This window comes from Octopus bimaculoides, chromosome 5 (assembly GCF_046866305.1).
Source record: "Octopus bimaculoides isolate indiv1 chromosome 5, ASM4686630v1, whole genome shotgun sequence".
In the NCBI taxonomy this organism is placed as follows: domain Eukaryota; kingdom Metazoa; phylum Mollusca; class Cephalopoda; order Octopoda; family Octopodidae; genus Octopus; species Octopus bimaculoides.
The window spans coordinates 114,219,110-114,233,210 of NC_142932.1; the positions used below are offsets into that span (position 1 = coordinate 114,219,110).

Sequence of the window (14,101 nt, forward strand, 5' to 3'; positions counted from 1 at the left end):
GTTGCTAGGCGAAATTCTCATCAGTGACCGCGTTTTGACTGCTTCTTCTAGTGTGTAAAGCTACTTTATATTGAGAATATGTTGTCTATTGACTTTTTCATACACGCTAGGCTACTGGTAGTGAAATTTCTAAGAAAAACTCGCTATTCTATATATTTTACGTATATATATATATATATATATATAAGGAGAAACAGACAGACAACCAGATAGCGTTTGATAATTTGTTATAAGATCTAATTGCTATTGAGTTGAATTACAGTCGACAATCAAATTTAATGTATTTTATTCAAATTATTTCTTTCCCCATGGGGTTCTTTTTCACTGCTTTTCTATTCGATCGAGAGATAATTACGACGAATTTCAGTTTTTTTATATCGTTGTAATATAGTTGATTAGTTGGTGATGTTGATTAGCATCAAGCCAACCGTATCGGGCAAATACATTACGAACGGAGAACCAGATTTGATTGGGTAATCAAGTATTTGTTCAGCTCTTGACAGATGATTTATGTTGCCGTATTCTCCAAACGGTACCTAAGAATGGCATCCCTCTTTTGTAGCATATTTCATTTGAATATAGCAAATTTTAATGTCAAGCCTCCTAAATCACTTTTAATTTTTTTTTTTTTCTTTTGAGAACTTGTCGAGTAACGGCATATGGAGAAATCGTTCTTTTTCTCACTCTCTCTCTTTCTCTCTCTCTCTCCATCTCTCTCTCTCAAAAGACATATACATACATACATACATACATACATACTTATATATAAGTATGAGTATGTAAGTATATGTATGTATGTATGTATGTATGTGTATAGGAGTGGCTGTGTGGTAAGTAGCTTGCTTACCAACCACATGGTTCCGGGTTCAGTCCCACTGCGTGGCACCTTGGGCAAGTGTCTTCTACTATAGCCTCGGGCCGACCAAAGCCTTGTGAGTGGATTTGGTAGACGGAAACTGAAAGAAGCCCGTCGTATATATGTATATATATATATATGTGTGTGTGTTTGTGTGTCTGTGTTTGTCCTCCTAGCATTGCTTGACAACCGATGCTGGTGTGTTTATGTCCCCGTCACTTAGCGGTTCGGCAAAAAGAGACCGATAGAATAAGTACTAGGCTTACAAAGAATAAGTCCCGGGGTCGATTTGCTCGACTAAAGGCGGTGCTCCAGCATGGCCGCAGTCGAATGACTGAAACAAGTAAAAGAGTAAAAGAGTAATATATATATATATATATATATATATATATATATATATTCATACATACACACACATACACGCACAAACACACATACATACACACACACGCACGCACACACACACACACGCAGACACACACACACACACACACACACACACACACACACACACACACACACACACACACACACATATATATATATATAGTTTTAGTGAAAAGAGCCAAGGTGAAAACTTAATTTAATTTTTATTTTTAATAAATTAATTTTAATTGAGTTTTTACTTGTAACTTTGGATTTTTATCCCTAGTATATATATATATATATATATATATATATATATATATATATATATATATACGTTTAGTTAGTATATTTTGTGGTACAAAAATATGCAATTTGACATACATTTATCATTTATACATATTTAAGATACACAAGATTATGCTAAGCTATCCAAAATTTCGTCCAATTAGCACTTTAGTAGGCTCTACTCGTCCGGTGATTGATATGCTTGCATGCATATTCTTGCTTTATTTTTTTCTTTTATTCTTTTAATATGTTTCACTCGGAATGTATGCTCATACTGGAGCACCACCAATGCAATTCGTACTGCTTCAGCAGTCGTGCATTTTGGTGAATAAGGGAGTTTAATGCCGCTGCGTTTCTGGTCGTGACGTTGGTTCGCCTGGAATCGCAGATAGCAGAGTGTCTTAATGCTTCATGAATACATCTACATCCATTCCACGTAGATTTCTCAGATTCTTTGTATTATGTGGTCTTCATCTTCGATGGTGATAGAGGTACCTTCGGTGGGTATGTACTGACAACAAGTTCAAGCACAGTTATAGTTTTGGGCTAGAGGGTCGAGAATTAGAAAGATCAATATATCCCTCATTCATTTTACTTATGTATGTATGAAGGACAACTAGTCATGTTTCTACATATTGGGGTTAAATAAAAAGCAAATAATTTACTGGACCTTTTGTTAGCAGTAACTAATTAGTCCTGTTGACCTTTCCTGGATATTGCGGTATTTGTCCCCGATATATAGCCGAAATGAAGAAATGTAGAATGAACTGTATCTCTAAAGACACGATGGATGGAATCATCTATTTAAAGAAAGAACTCCTAAATAACTAGTCCATTATTAGACGGCGATTTTGCCTCTTTGCACTCTTACGTGTTCGTGTGTGCCACGGACCAACACAATAGTGGTACATGCAACACTAACCTTCTTGCAATCACACACACACACACAGAGATAGACAACGTGATAGATAGAGAGAGAGAGAGAGAGAGAGAGAGAGAGAGAGAGAGAGAGAGAAAGATAGATACATTCACACATATATATACGCACATATATATATATATATTGTATTTGGGGATGGTCATATCTGTTTCAACACACGATTTCACATCAAGAATCTTGCAAAACAAATATATATATATATATATATATATATAACGTGTTTTATATATACATATATATCTGTATATATTCGTGTATATAGATAGACAGGCAGACAGGCAGGTAGGCAGGCAGACAGATAGAAAGACAGACAGATAGATAGATAGATAGATAGATAGATAGATAGATAGATAGATATAAACGCCTGTTTTTCTGATACGTCAACCATATTTACCAGCAAGAAAGGTTAATTGGTCCCTCATTAGCAGCATATTTACATCTGTAACGGACGTGAATGTCCGGTATTCTGTAGCTTACAGGAAAATAATTTGCACGTAGGTTAGGTTCTAAATGAGTGTATATTAGGCTCAGGTCGCCATCTGAATGACAATTTAAACTCCCAATACGTGCATCGTCAGTAAATGGCCTCCGGTTAGTGGTTGTTAATATATTTAATACTTGAGGAAATAAAGAGCTAACAAAAAAAGAATGATTAGGAAAAACTGTATTATTTCCATACTTATTCGGTTAGAACGAGGGGAGATAATTCAACGAGCATGTGTATTTTTCGTGGTTCGACAAGGCATTCACGAAAGTGGAACATTGACAAGAAATAGTTTACAACGAAGGAGATTACTGACTGATATGTTAAAATTGTGGATGAAAAATAAAGATTAAAATAAATGGAATAAAATGAACGAATATCTAACAACCCAATTGATATATCGCCGTAAAGCAAGTTTTCTGCGGTATTCGTCCGTGTTTTTAAACACGGCTCTTCCATATAAGATATTATCTTTGAACGAATATCGCAGAAAATTTGCTTTCAAAATGTATTTTGATTTCGTTAGGCAAATGGCTATTTCAATCTACTACTACATCTATTGCATATAACGGATTTAAATGTGTGTGATTATGTATGTGTGTGTTATATATATATAGCTAAAATTTATAGAAAAACAAAGATGAAGACAGGTGTAGGAACAACAAGCAAGTGTATTAGTTTGACGCTCGGGAAAAATGGAAAAATCTTTTATGTTTCGAGCGACAGAAATGAATAAGAGGAAATAAATAGAGAGAATGACAAAAGGCGTGTTGAGTTCAGTGGTCCAACATGGCGAATATACATACATACATATATATATGTGTGTGTGTGTGTGTGTGTGTGTGTGTGTATAAACACACACACACACAGATCTTCCTTCACATTTTAAGAAGTATAGAAATGTTTGCTTTCAATTTTGGAGACATCGTTAAGAATGTGCTGGTGTTTTTTTTTTTTATACAAGAGAAATTAAATTGAATTCGTATTAGTCTGAAATTTTGGCACAGCGTCAGCAAATTCGAGGAAGGGAGTAAGTCGATGATATGGGTCTCAGTGCTCAATTCGTACTTATTTTATTCACCCCGAAGAGATTAAAGGCAAAGTCGACCTCGGCGAGATCTGAACTCAGAACGTAAAGACGAACGAAATGCCGCTAAACATTTTGCTCGGCGTGCTAACGATTCTGTCAGATCGCTGTCTTAAATTGAATTCATATTAACGTATGTCTTTGATTAGTTGCAACGTTCCCAACAAGTTGATGTAAATGTTAATGACTTCCTGAGATTCCATTCAGACATTAAGTAAACGCTGGATTTTAAAGACTGGTGTATCAAGCCATTTTATTGAATGAAATACGATTAACACACAAGAGTAAGAGTAACCATATTTATTTCAATATCTGGTGAGTCTCAGCCCAAGCTAAAAACTTAAGGTTTAACAATTAAGTGGTTACATTTGGAGTCCTATAACTAACTGGTAATTATGAAAATCCTTGCTTATTTCTAAGACTTCGTTTTGTAACTTTAATCATTTCCTGTGGCTGAGCACTCCACAGTCACGTGTACCCTTAATGTAGCTCTCGGGGGATATTCAGTGTGACACAGTGTGACAAGGCTGACCCTTTGAATTACAGTCACAACAGAAACAGGAAGAAAGAGTGAGAGAAAGTTGTGGTGAAAGAGTACAGCAGGGTTCGCCACCATCCCCTGCCGGAGCCTCGTGGAGCTTTAGATGTTTTCGGTCAATAAACACTCACAACGCCCGATCTGGGAATCGAAACCGCGATCCTATGACCGCGAGTCCACTGCCCTAGCCACTGGGCCATTGCACCTCCACAGATAGATGGATAGACAGACTAAAAAACAGGCAGACACACTGACAGAAAAACAAAACTGTGAGAATATTCAATGAACGTGCCAGAATCTCATTTTCTATTTTATACAGATCTGACGCCATCACAAGTTTGAGTATTCTATAACAGCAAAGTCAATATTAATTACGTTCCAAACAGTAGTTTTAAATAAAATATCTCAGGATATAAAAACATATCTATATCCCTTTACGTATTTATTTTCAGTTGCTATCACTTTCACTATCAATGTGATTATTAATAGCACGATACCATTACTGGCAATGAAACCAATAGATTCACAGCCAGTCACATGACTCGACGAAAGTTCTCGTTTATAAACTCAATATTTTCTCTGCGGGAAATTAAAATATGTTTTAAACTTATAGACATACTTCCATATATTTTCCTAGTCAATATTAATACATCTAAGGCGGTGAGCTGACAGAAACGTTAACACGCCGGGCGAAATGCTTAGCGGTATTTCGTCTGTCTTTACGTTCTAGCTCAAATTCCGCCGGGGATCATTTCGCCTTTCATCCTTTCGGGGTCGATAAATTAAGTACCAGTTACGCACTGGGGTCGATGTAATCGACTTAATCCCCTTCTCTGTCCTTGTGCGTCCCCTCTATGTTTAGCCCCTTGTGGGGAATAAAGAAATGAGAAACGTTAGCACGCCAGGCGAAATGCTTAGCAGTATTTCGTCTACCGTTACGTTCTGAGTTCAAATTCCGCCGAGGTCGACTTTGTCTTTCATCCTTTCGGGGTCGATAAATTAAGTACCAGTTGCGTAGTGGGGTCGATCTAATCGACTGGACTCCTCCCCCAAAATTTTCGGGCCTTGTACCTGGAGTAGAAAAGAATGTTAATACATCTAAGGCGACGAGCTGGTGGAATCGTTAGCACGACGGGCAGAATGCTTAGCGGCATTTTATCCGTCTGTACGCTTTGAGTTCAAATTCCAGAGAGGTCGCTAAAATAAGTACCAATTGAGCGCTAGGGTCTATGTAATCGACTTGCCCTCTCCCCTGAGTTTGCTGGCCTTGTGCAAAAAATTTGAAATCAGTATTAATACATCTGTATTGGGCAGAATCTTTAACACGTCGGGCAAAATGCTTAGCGGCATTTCGTTCGTCTTTACGTTCTGAGTTCAAATTCCGCCGAGGTCGACTTCGCCTTTCATCCTTTTGAGGGTCAATAAAATAAGTGCCAGTTGCGTACTGGGGTCGATCTAATCGACGAGCCTCTTTCCTACAAAAATATCAAGACTTGTGCCTATAGGAATATTAATGCCACCTATACTCGGTTATTTCCTGGTATTGTTTAATAAAAAGAAACAATAGTAATAGGAATCAGTGATAAATGAATCAGCTCTACACACTTGGTAAGTGATACGAAAGGTAAATTTATTGACACCAAACTTTCGACTCACAGCTATGAAATTTCCACCGTCATGTATTTTCTTGTTCATCTCTATCTTTTCCTGCAGAGAATACACTCATCTGCATCGTTTGTTAGAATCTGGCAACTTCGTGTTTTTTCTGTTCACTGGTGTCATGTTGATTGATTCGAATTCATAAATCCGAAAACAAATCGCTGCACAGTGATGTAAACACAAGCGATAGTTATTGCATTGAAGGTGGATAAGTATTGTGGGTGGTCTGTTGGATTTAGTATTTTTGCAGTACAAGCTGAATCTCCAACTGATCTCCGGTCCGTGTTATTACAGATCAATCCGTGATAAGCAAAACATGGCTCACAATTGAGCATATCAAGTTAACCCTGATCAATGATGAATGAATCTGTGATAAACGAGACTGCATGTATTTTAGTGTTCGGAGTGATGTATTGGCAAGATAGGTAGGGTGAAAGATAAACTAACTTGTGGTATTTAGTAGCATAATTCTATTTTCTCACCCCACCTAGAACGACATTATCGCTAAACCTTCCCGGATTCATAAAATAATAGCAATTAAGCTCTGGAGTTGATGCAATCTATTATACACATTCACCCAAAATTTGAGGCCTTCAAGATGATAGAATGGATGTCTATAATACAAGTGTATATTCTCTTCAGAATAATTTACAAAAGACAAGTTAGTGTTAATTTAGTCATGGTAGACAACCTAATTAGAAGCACTTAGAGGATGAGAGAATGATACCTTTATCTCAATGATTAATATTATTTTAATCATTTCGGCAAGAGCAAAAAAAACATTCTAGGTTTGTTTCAGGCTTATTAAAACTCGTCCGTGAAGCATAGGCTTCAAGGTACTTGCCGAAGTAATTATTAGAGAATCATTAAGTATATGTACAATATTGTATGGGAGTAAGCATGAAAAATTAGTATTTTTTAAAATCATTGGGATTAATTATTCAGAGACTCCAAACGCAATAAAAAAAAAAGCATAGTTAACGTAGTGTTATACTTAATTAGAAATATTAATAAGATGAAGTAGAAATAATATTAGCTCAAATTGTTCTAAATTATTCTAACCATTTCGTTATTACGAGAAGACAACTCCAGGCTTGTTTCGAAATATGACAAACATTTCCTCGGGTACATTGTTTGCTGGTTTACTCGATCAGCAAACAAGCTGCAGCCAAAATGGAGCAGTCTTCACCAGTTCAGAACTTCTGAACTAAACATAGGCTTCACAGTATTCGCCGAAGTAGTGAAGAGAGATTTTGCGAAATATACAATTGAAGTGAAATAGTTGCATGCTTTTTTACTTTCAGAGACATACTCACTACATTAAATAAGTTATCATTAACTAAGCTTTTGTTGTTTATAAGGATGGCGCGTAGAAATAATTCGCCTCATTGAACTACTTCATAAAACAAAATTTTCGTGTACCTGATATTAATAAATCATAAATCTTAACGACGGCTTGCTTGTTTATTCTGAATGCATTACGGCAGATTCGAACGCAAATATGCCAATCGCTTTTGTGTTTGTCGCAGGAAAAGTAGCTACTCCTTTATGTCGAATATGCGTTCATGGCACACTCGATTCCTTAGTACAAGGGATTCTGAGATAATGCTGTTTCGATATGTTGTGTCTCGTCTGCCAGAAACACCCAGACCGATGAATGTAAGAAGAGCCGATAACCTTATTTATAATTTTAGAGAACAAGTATTCACTGATCCGTGCTGATATCTGCCAACAAATAATAAATCGTTATATTCCTGGTAAATACCGAGAATCGAAAAGATATCTTGTATATTCGCCCAAATCTAAACATTTTGTAGTAGAACTTAATCGATTAAATCTACTCCAGTGATGAAATTAACCCTGATGAGATTTTAAGATGAATATTGAGAATATTTTTATTTGCACTTCGATGAATCTGGGATTTCACCTCTGTTACAGAAGGAATATGATAGAAAATTTCATAGACATCAGATTAAAGATGTATAGAGACAACATTTTCTATGATGTTTATATACTTTTCTTTTTTGTGAGCTCTATCGATTTAAGATAAGGAAATTGAGGTCCCAGCTACTTTGCTAACGATTGGCACTCACAAGAACTATATCTGATTTACACCTTATTACATAAACATAAATTCGTTGACTGATACCACGAATTCAGACAATACATTAAATGTAATTATAATTATATAGTTTGCCTCAAGCAAAATATGCCTCCCTTTTAATATATTTTTAATAACATGGAACAAATTCAAATGAATCATTTATTCAGATAATTATGAATAATATCTTATTTATTTATTCATTTATATTCATTTCGTCAAAACTATATTCTCATTCCATTGTAATTAATGCTTCTGTCCTCTGGGCAAAATGTGTTCATCCGTTATCACTACATGTCCATGATGAAGAGGCTGGATTCTAATTAAGAAACAACAGAATTTAAATAACAACAGAAAAGAATTGCATGTTGAATTTTAAATGTTTTTGCACATTTTCACTGCTGTATCTCTCTATCTGTTCGTCTATTTATCTATCTGTCTATTTATTTATTTATTTATGTTTCTTTCTCTATATGTCTGTATATTGGTTAAATAATAAAGAAGTTCGTTATGCAGCCATGAGGTTTCGAGTTCTATGTTCGGGTAATTCTCCTCTACCACCGCAGCCTCTCGTCAATCTAAACCTTGTAAACTGTATGGAAGCCAATGGAATGAACTTTATATGTAATTCAAATGATTAGCTTTATCACACACACACACACACACACACACACACACACACACACACACACTGTCATGATTATGTGTGCTTGAGTGTTACATTAAAAGTGCAAGTATCTGTGAAACTCTCAGCCATTTACATTATAAAACTAAACAGTGTCGAGTACTAGAACTCATAGGGTCGGTTGCCCGGTTTTCATAGTGTGTTAAGTGACCGATATTACTACATCCTCTCCGAAGGGGACGCTAGTCCTGTTCAGAAGGGATATAGCGATCAAGGTCTCTTATAATTTACTCATTTATAGTTGAATGGAATGAAGTAACTTGAAATCTAGAGTTTTGCTCAAGAACACATCGCGCCGAGAACAGCCTGTCGTGAAATTAACGTGCAAGTGGCTGAGCACTCCACAGACACGTGTACCCTTAACGTAGTTCTCAGGGATATTCAGCGTGATAGTGTGACAAGGGTGACCCTTTGAATTACGGGCACAACAGAAACAGGAAGTAAGAGTGAGAGAAAGTTATTACACTATACAACAGCGTTATCGAACACTGGGAATATTTATCGCCAGGAACGACGCAATATCCATTCGTTGTTGGTTTGTAGTAGTGGTTCTCAACCGGGGCTCATATAATCCTTACATGTCCATGTAAGATTTTGCTGATAAAATTTATGGCCATTAACTTAGTTTTACTTCTACAATACACAAAGCATTTTATAGTTTTTTTTATACAATTCCTAATAACATTTACTAATAAAAACACAAGAGGATTTTTTAAACATCGAATTGTTATGAGTAACCATCCAAATAAAATGGGGATCAAAGGGGTTTATGGGAAAAACAAATGGTTGTAAAATACTGGTTTCATGACTTTGCATCATAATTCTTAGAATCTGAATGTGAGTTGTAGAATGAACTGTTTCTATGGTTGAGATGTTTGCTTCGCAAAGTGGTTTTGGGTTCTATTGTATTGTGTGGCCTCTTGGACAAGTTTCTTCTGTTATAGTCTCAGGTCATCGAAGACCAAAGTTTTGTGAATGGAATTTGGTAGACAGAAAATATTCTTGAGCGTTATATATGACAGGGAGTAGATGGATGAAATACGAGTAGTAATGTTGGAAGCCCGTCGTGTGTGTGTGTGTGTGTGTGTGTGTGTGTGTGCGTGTGCGTGTGCGCTTATCTCCACACCACTTGACAACAGGTGTAAATTTGTTTACGTCCTCGTAACTTAGCAGTTCGCTAAAAAATATTGATAGAATAAGTACCAGATTTTAAAATAAACACTGGGCTCAATTTGTTCGACTACACCCTTGGAGCCGGTGACCCAGAATGGCCACGATCCAATACCTTAAAAATACAAATAAAAGGATAAAAAATACTGAATAACTTTCGTACATTCAAACACACAATAGAAATATAGTTCTTCGTAGTACCAAACTCGTCTTTAGAGATGAAAGCTGATTGAATGATATTTATATCTGCACTACGTTTCCATCAGTTTGATTAAAATACGTCGTCGTATCTTATTCTTGGATATCTAGACAGAATTCAAATTAAAGCGATTGAAACCTTATGTATTTGAAATATTAGTTTGTTTTGTGTTTTATTGATGCTTTTGCTTTTTTTATCTCAAAAGATAAGATTAATAATCTGAAAAACGATAATCTTAATATCAGCAATTTATCTCAGACATTTAAACATTTTCTACAACTTCTAACATTTTCGATCGCAAACCATTCAGCTTTAAACATTAACCACAGATTTAAAATGATACGAGTTCTTTGGACAGCGGCATATTTCTTTATTTCTATTATAGGCACAAGGCCTGAAACTTTAGTAAAGGTGATGAGGAAGGGGCTAGTCGATTATATCGACCCCTGTGTTCAAATAATACTTATTTTATCGACTCCTGAAAGAATGAGAGCAAAGTTGACCTCGGTGGAATTTGAACTCAGAACATGAAGCCCGAAGAAATGCCACTAAGCATTTGCCCCGTATGCTAACGACTCTGCCACCTTGGACAGTGGTATATTCTTTTCTACTTTAGGCACAAGGCCCGAAGTTTGGTGGGGAGAGGCCAGTCGATTAAATCGACCCCACTACGCAACTGGTACTTAATTTATCGACCCCGAAAGGATGAAAGACAACGTCGACCTCGGCGGAATTTGAACTCAGAACGTAATGACAGACGAAAAACCGGTAAGCATTTCGCCCGGCGTGCTAACGTTTCTGCCAGCTCGCCGCCCTTGGACAGTGATATATCGAATAAAAACTTTGAAACTCCGAGCGTCATATGGAAAGTTCATTGGTTCGATCCTGACCCAATGAAACTAATGTATTTAAAATATATCAACCATACCTTATGCTTATGAAGCACAATCGAAATAATATAATGACTTAATCAGATTTTTTTATTGTGGTTCTTTTTTAAAATCTAGTACTTATACTATCGATCTATTTTGCTTAACAACTAAGTTACAGGAATGTAAAGAAACAACACGAGTTGTCAAGCAGTGGTGGGAATGAACAGAAAGACACAAACACGCACGCATGCACCTACATATACACACACACACGTGTGTGTATATATATATATATATATATATATGGGTATTTCGTCACGGTTTCGTCAAGCAAAATTCAATCACAAAGCATAGGTTGCCCCATGGTTATAGAAGACACTTGTTCAAGATGCTGCGCAGTGGGACTGAACCCGAAACCAGATGGTTGCAAAGCGAGCTTCCTTAACCACAGAGCCATGGCAATGCCTACCCACCATATATCGCCTCTTATTCGTTTAGGAGCCACTCGTCTAAAGAAATCAATATGTAACATAAAATATGCAAATATGCATATCAGTTTACAACCAGAATACATGCCATGATTTGTATCCCGTAAAGAATGGTTAATAAAACATGCTGAGATATTTTTGTTTATATAATAAATAAGATTCTGAAGTTATGTTTCAGTGACTTCAGTTAAGTTGGCGCAAAATATTCAATATAGTGAGCGTCAAACATTCAATTAGAAATACATAGACATTGAAGAAAAACATTAACTCAGTAGCTGATATTTCGGCTACAAAGGAGACAACGCCGAACATGTTTCCGCCTTCTTAAATATCCTCTGCGAAACATAGGTATAACAGTTCTGGTGTTGAAGTAGTGAGAAACACCAAGTAGTTCTGTGATATCTTATATATGTAGATGAGAAAATTTAAGCACATCTAAAACAAAATTGCAAGTAAATCGTACTAGATTTGTCCTCCTCCTACTTTTGCAAAAAATGATAGTTTTATAGGTGTCATCATATCAGCAAAATTGAGCTTTATTCTGATTATCCTTTCTACAAATGGTAAATTGTACTCAGTTTTCAGTGTTATGGTGGATCGTAATAAAGATGAGACTTCTTGAATCGAAAGAAAGTTGGTAATTAATAATTTGTTTGCTTGGGTTTTTTGTGGCCTATACACATGACAAAACACTTGAAAAGGCTTATTTTCCAAGTTGACTGGTATCAAATCATTTTAAATTAACGCTTTGCCTGTTCAAACGTTTTAATTCGTTTCCGAAACATCTATGCTTTTTTCTTTTTTTTTTCAGGCTTTTGATTAATCCTTCTTTCAAACATCCTGCATAATATAAAACTTTCCTTCATAAGTCCCAAGTTACTCTTGAGGTTGGAAAAAAGAAATGAGAACGGGAATCATATATGATGTATGGATACCAAGAAAATATCTCCTGTGTATCACAATTGATACGCAGAACGTTCCTCTGGCCTTTATGCACCATATATTATACGTGCATTAGTGGAGGCGCAATAGCCCAGTGGTTAGGGCAGCAGACTCGCAATCATAGGATCGCGGTTTCGATTCCCAGACCGGGCGTTGTGAGTGTTTATTGAGCAAAAACACATAAAGCTCCACGAGGCTCCGGCAGGGGATGGTGACGAACCCTGCTGTACTCTTTCGCCACAACTTTCTCTCATTCTTACTTCCTGTTTCTATCGTGCCTGTAATTCAAAGGGCCAGCCTTGTCACACTGTGTCACGCTGAATATCCCCGAGAACTACGTTAAGGGTACACGTGACTGTGGAGTGCTCAGCCACTTATACGTTAATTTCACGAGCAGGCTGTTCCGTTGTTCGGATCAACTGGAACCCTCGTCGTCGTAAGCGACGGAGTGTCAGCATTATACGCGCATCATATATGATGCATTCATGCTTCATGTATAATACGCATTTCCAATATTTTTCAACTGAATAACTTCGGATAGGCAAAGAGTTAAGCCATGCTAAGCAATGTCAATATTGCTGAAAGATCCCTTGTATGTATGTATGTCAAATCCATATTTTTTACTTCTTTAGATCGATATCTCAAATTACTTTTTATTTTAACATTTTTTTCTCTGCTCCAAATTCTGTGAATTACTGTCTATTTAAATTTTTTTTTTTTATCTTCAGGAACTCGGCAGAAACAAAAACCTGTCTCCCGATGAGGCTGCTAAATTAGCAGCAGCAACTGTTGCACAGAACCAAACTCACACGTCTGCATGGTACAGGATTAATGCTACTCGATCGATAACAGGAGGACAAAAGCTGGTGCCACAAGTGAGCAAAGCATTCGCCAATGTAAGTAATTTCAATACAAAAAAAAAATCAATCAATTCCTTTTCTGTTTACGAATGTCATGTGAAAGTATCCACTTTAGTTTTGTGGCCGTGACTGGGTTCGTGTTAAATAAATGCGTAAAGCCAAGAGATATAGGTAGCGGCTAAATTATGTAACATCAGTGACAGTTAATTCTAAAGTATTTTTTAATAATAGCACCAGTGTCACTTAGTCAATACCACATTGCAAATATCACTGAAAAAGTATTTAGCTTCATATGGAAAATTGGTACTTTTTTTTATATTTTGTATTTTGGTCACTGCTGAATATCAGCCACACTCTATCGATTTTTATTTCAAATACATACGTGAAATAGCGTTAAGCACGAATCAATGTTGTTGTTGTTTTTTGTGGTGGTGGTGGTAGTGGTGGTGGGAGGAGGGTTCAGTGATCGTAACCAGTTATATCGATTGATCGATAAATGTATAGGTGCAGTCAGATATAGGTGTGTCTCCAAGAGGTTCGCTTTGCAAACACGCGGTTCCGGTTCA

The 14,101-nt window shown here is 36.5% G+C and overlaps 1 protein-coding gene across 1 annotated transcript in view; it reads left to right on the top strand.

Annotated features, from left to right (window-relative positions):
• The window catches only part of LOC106881210 (sodium/calcium exchanger Calx-like), a 281,512-nt gene that overhangs the window by 192,191 nt on the left and 75,220 nt on the right, over nt 1–14,101 (top strand). The window contains exon 4 of the mRNA XM_089352997.1: nt 13,404–13,571. Within this exon, the coding sequence (XP_089209123.1) occupies nt 13,404–13,571 (168 nt within the window). The remainder of the gene's footprint in view (nt 1–13,403; nt 13,572–14,101) is intronic.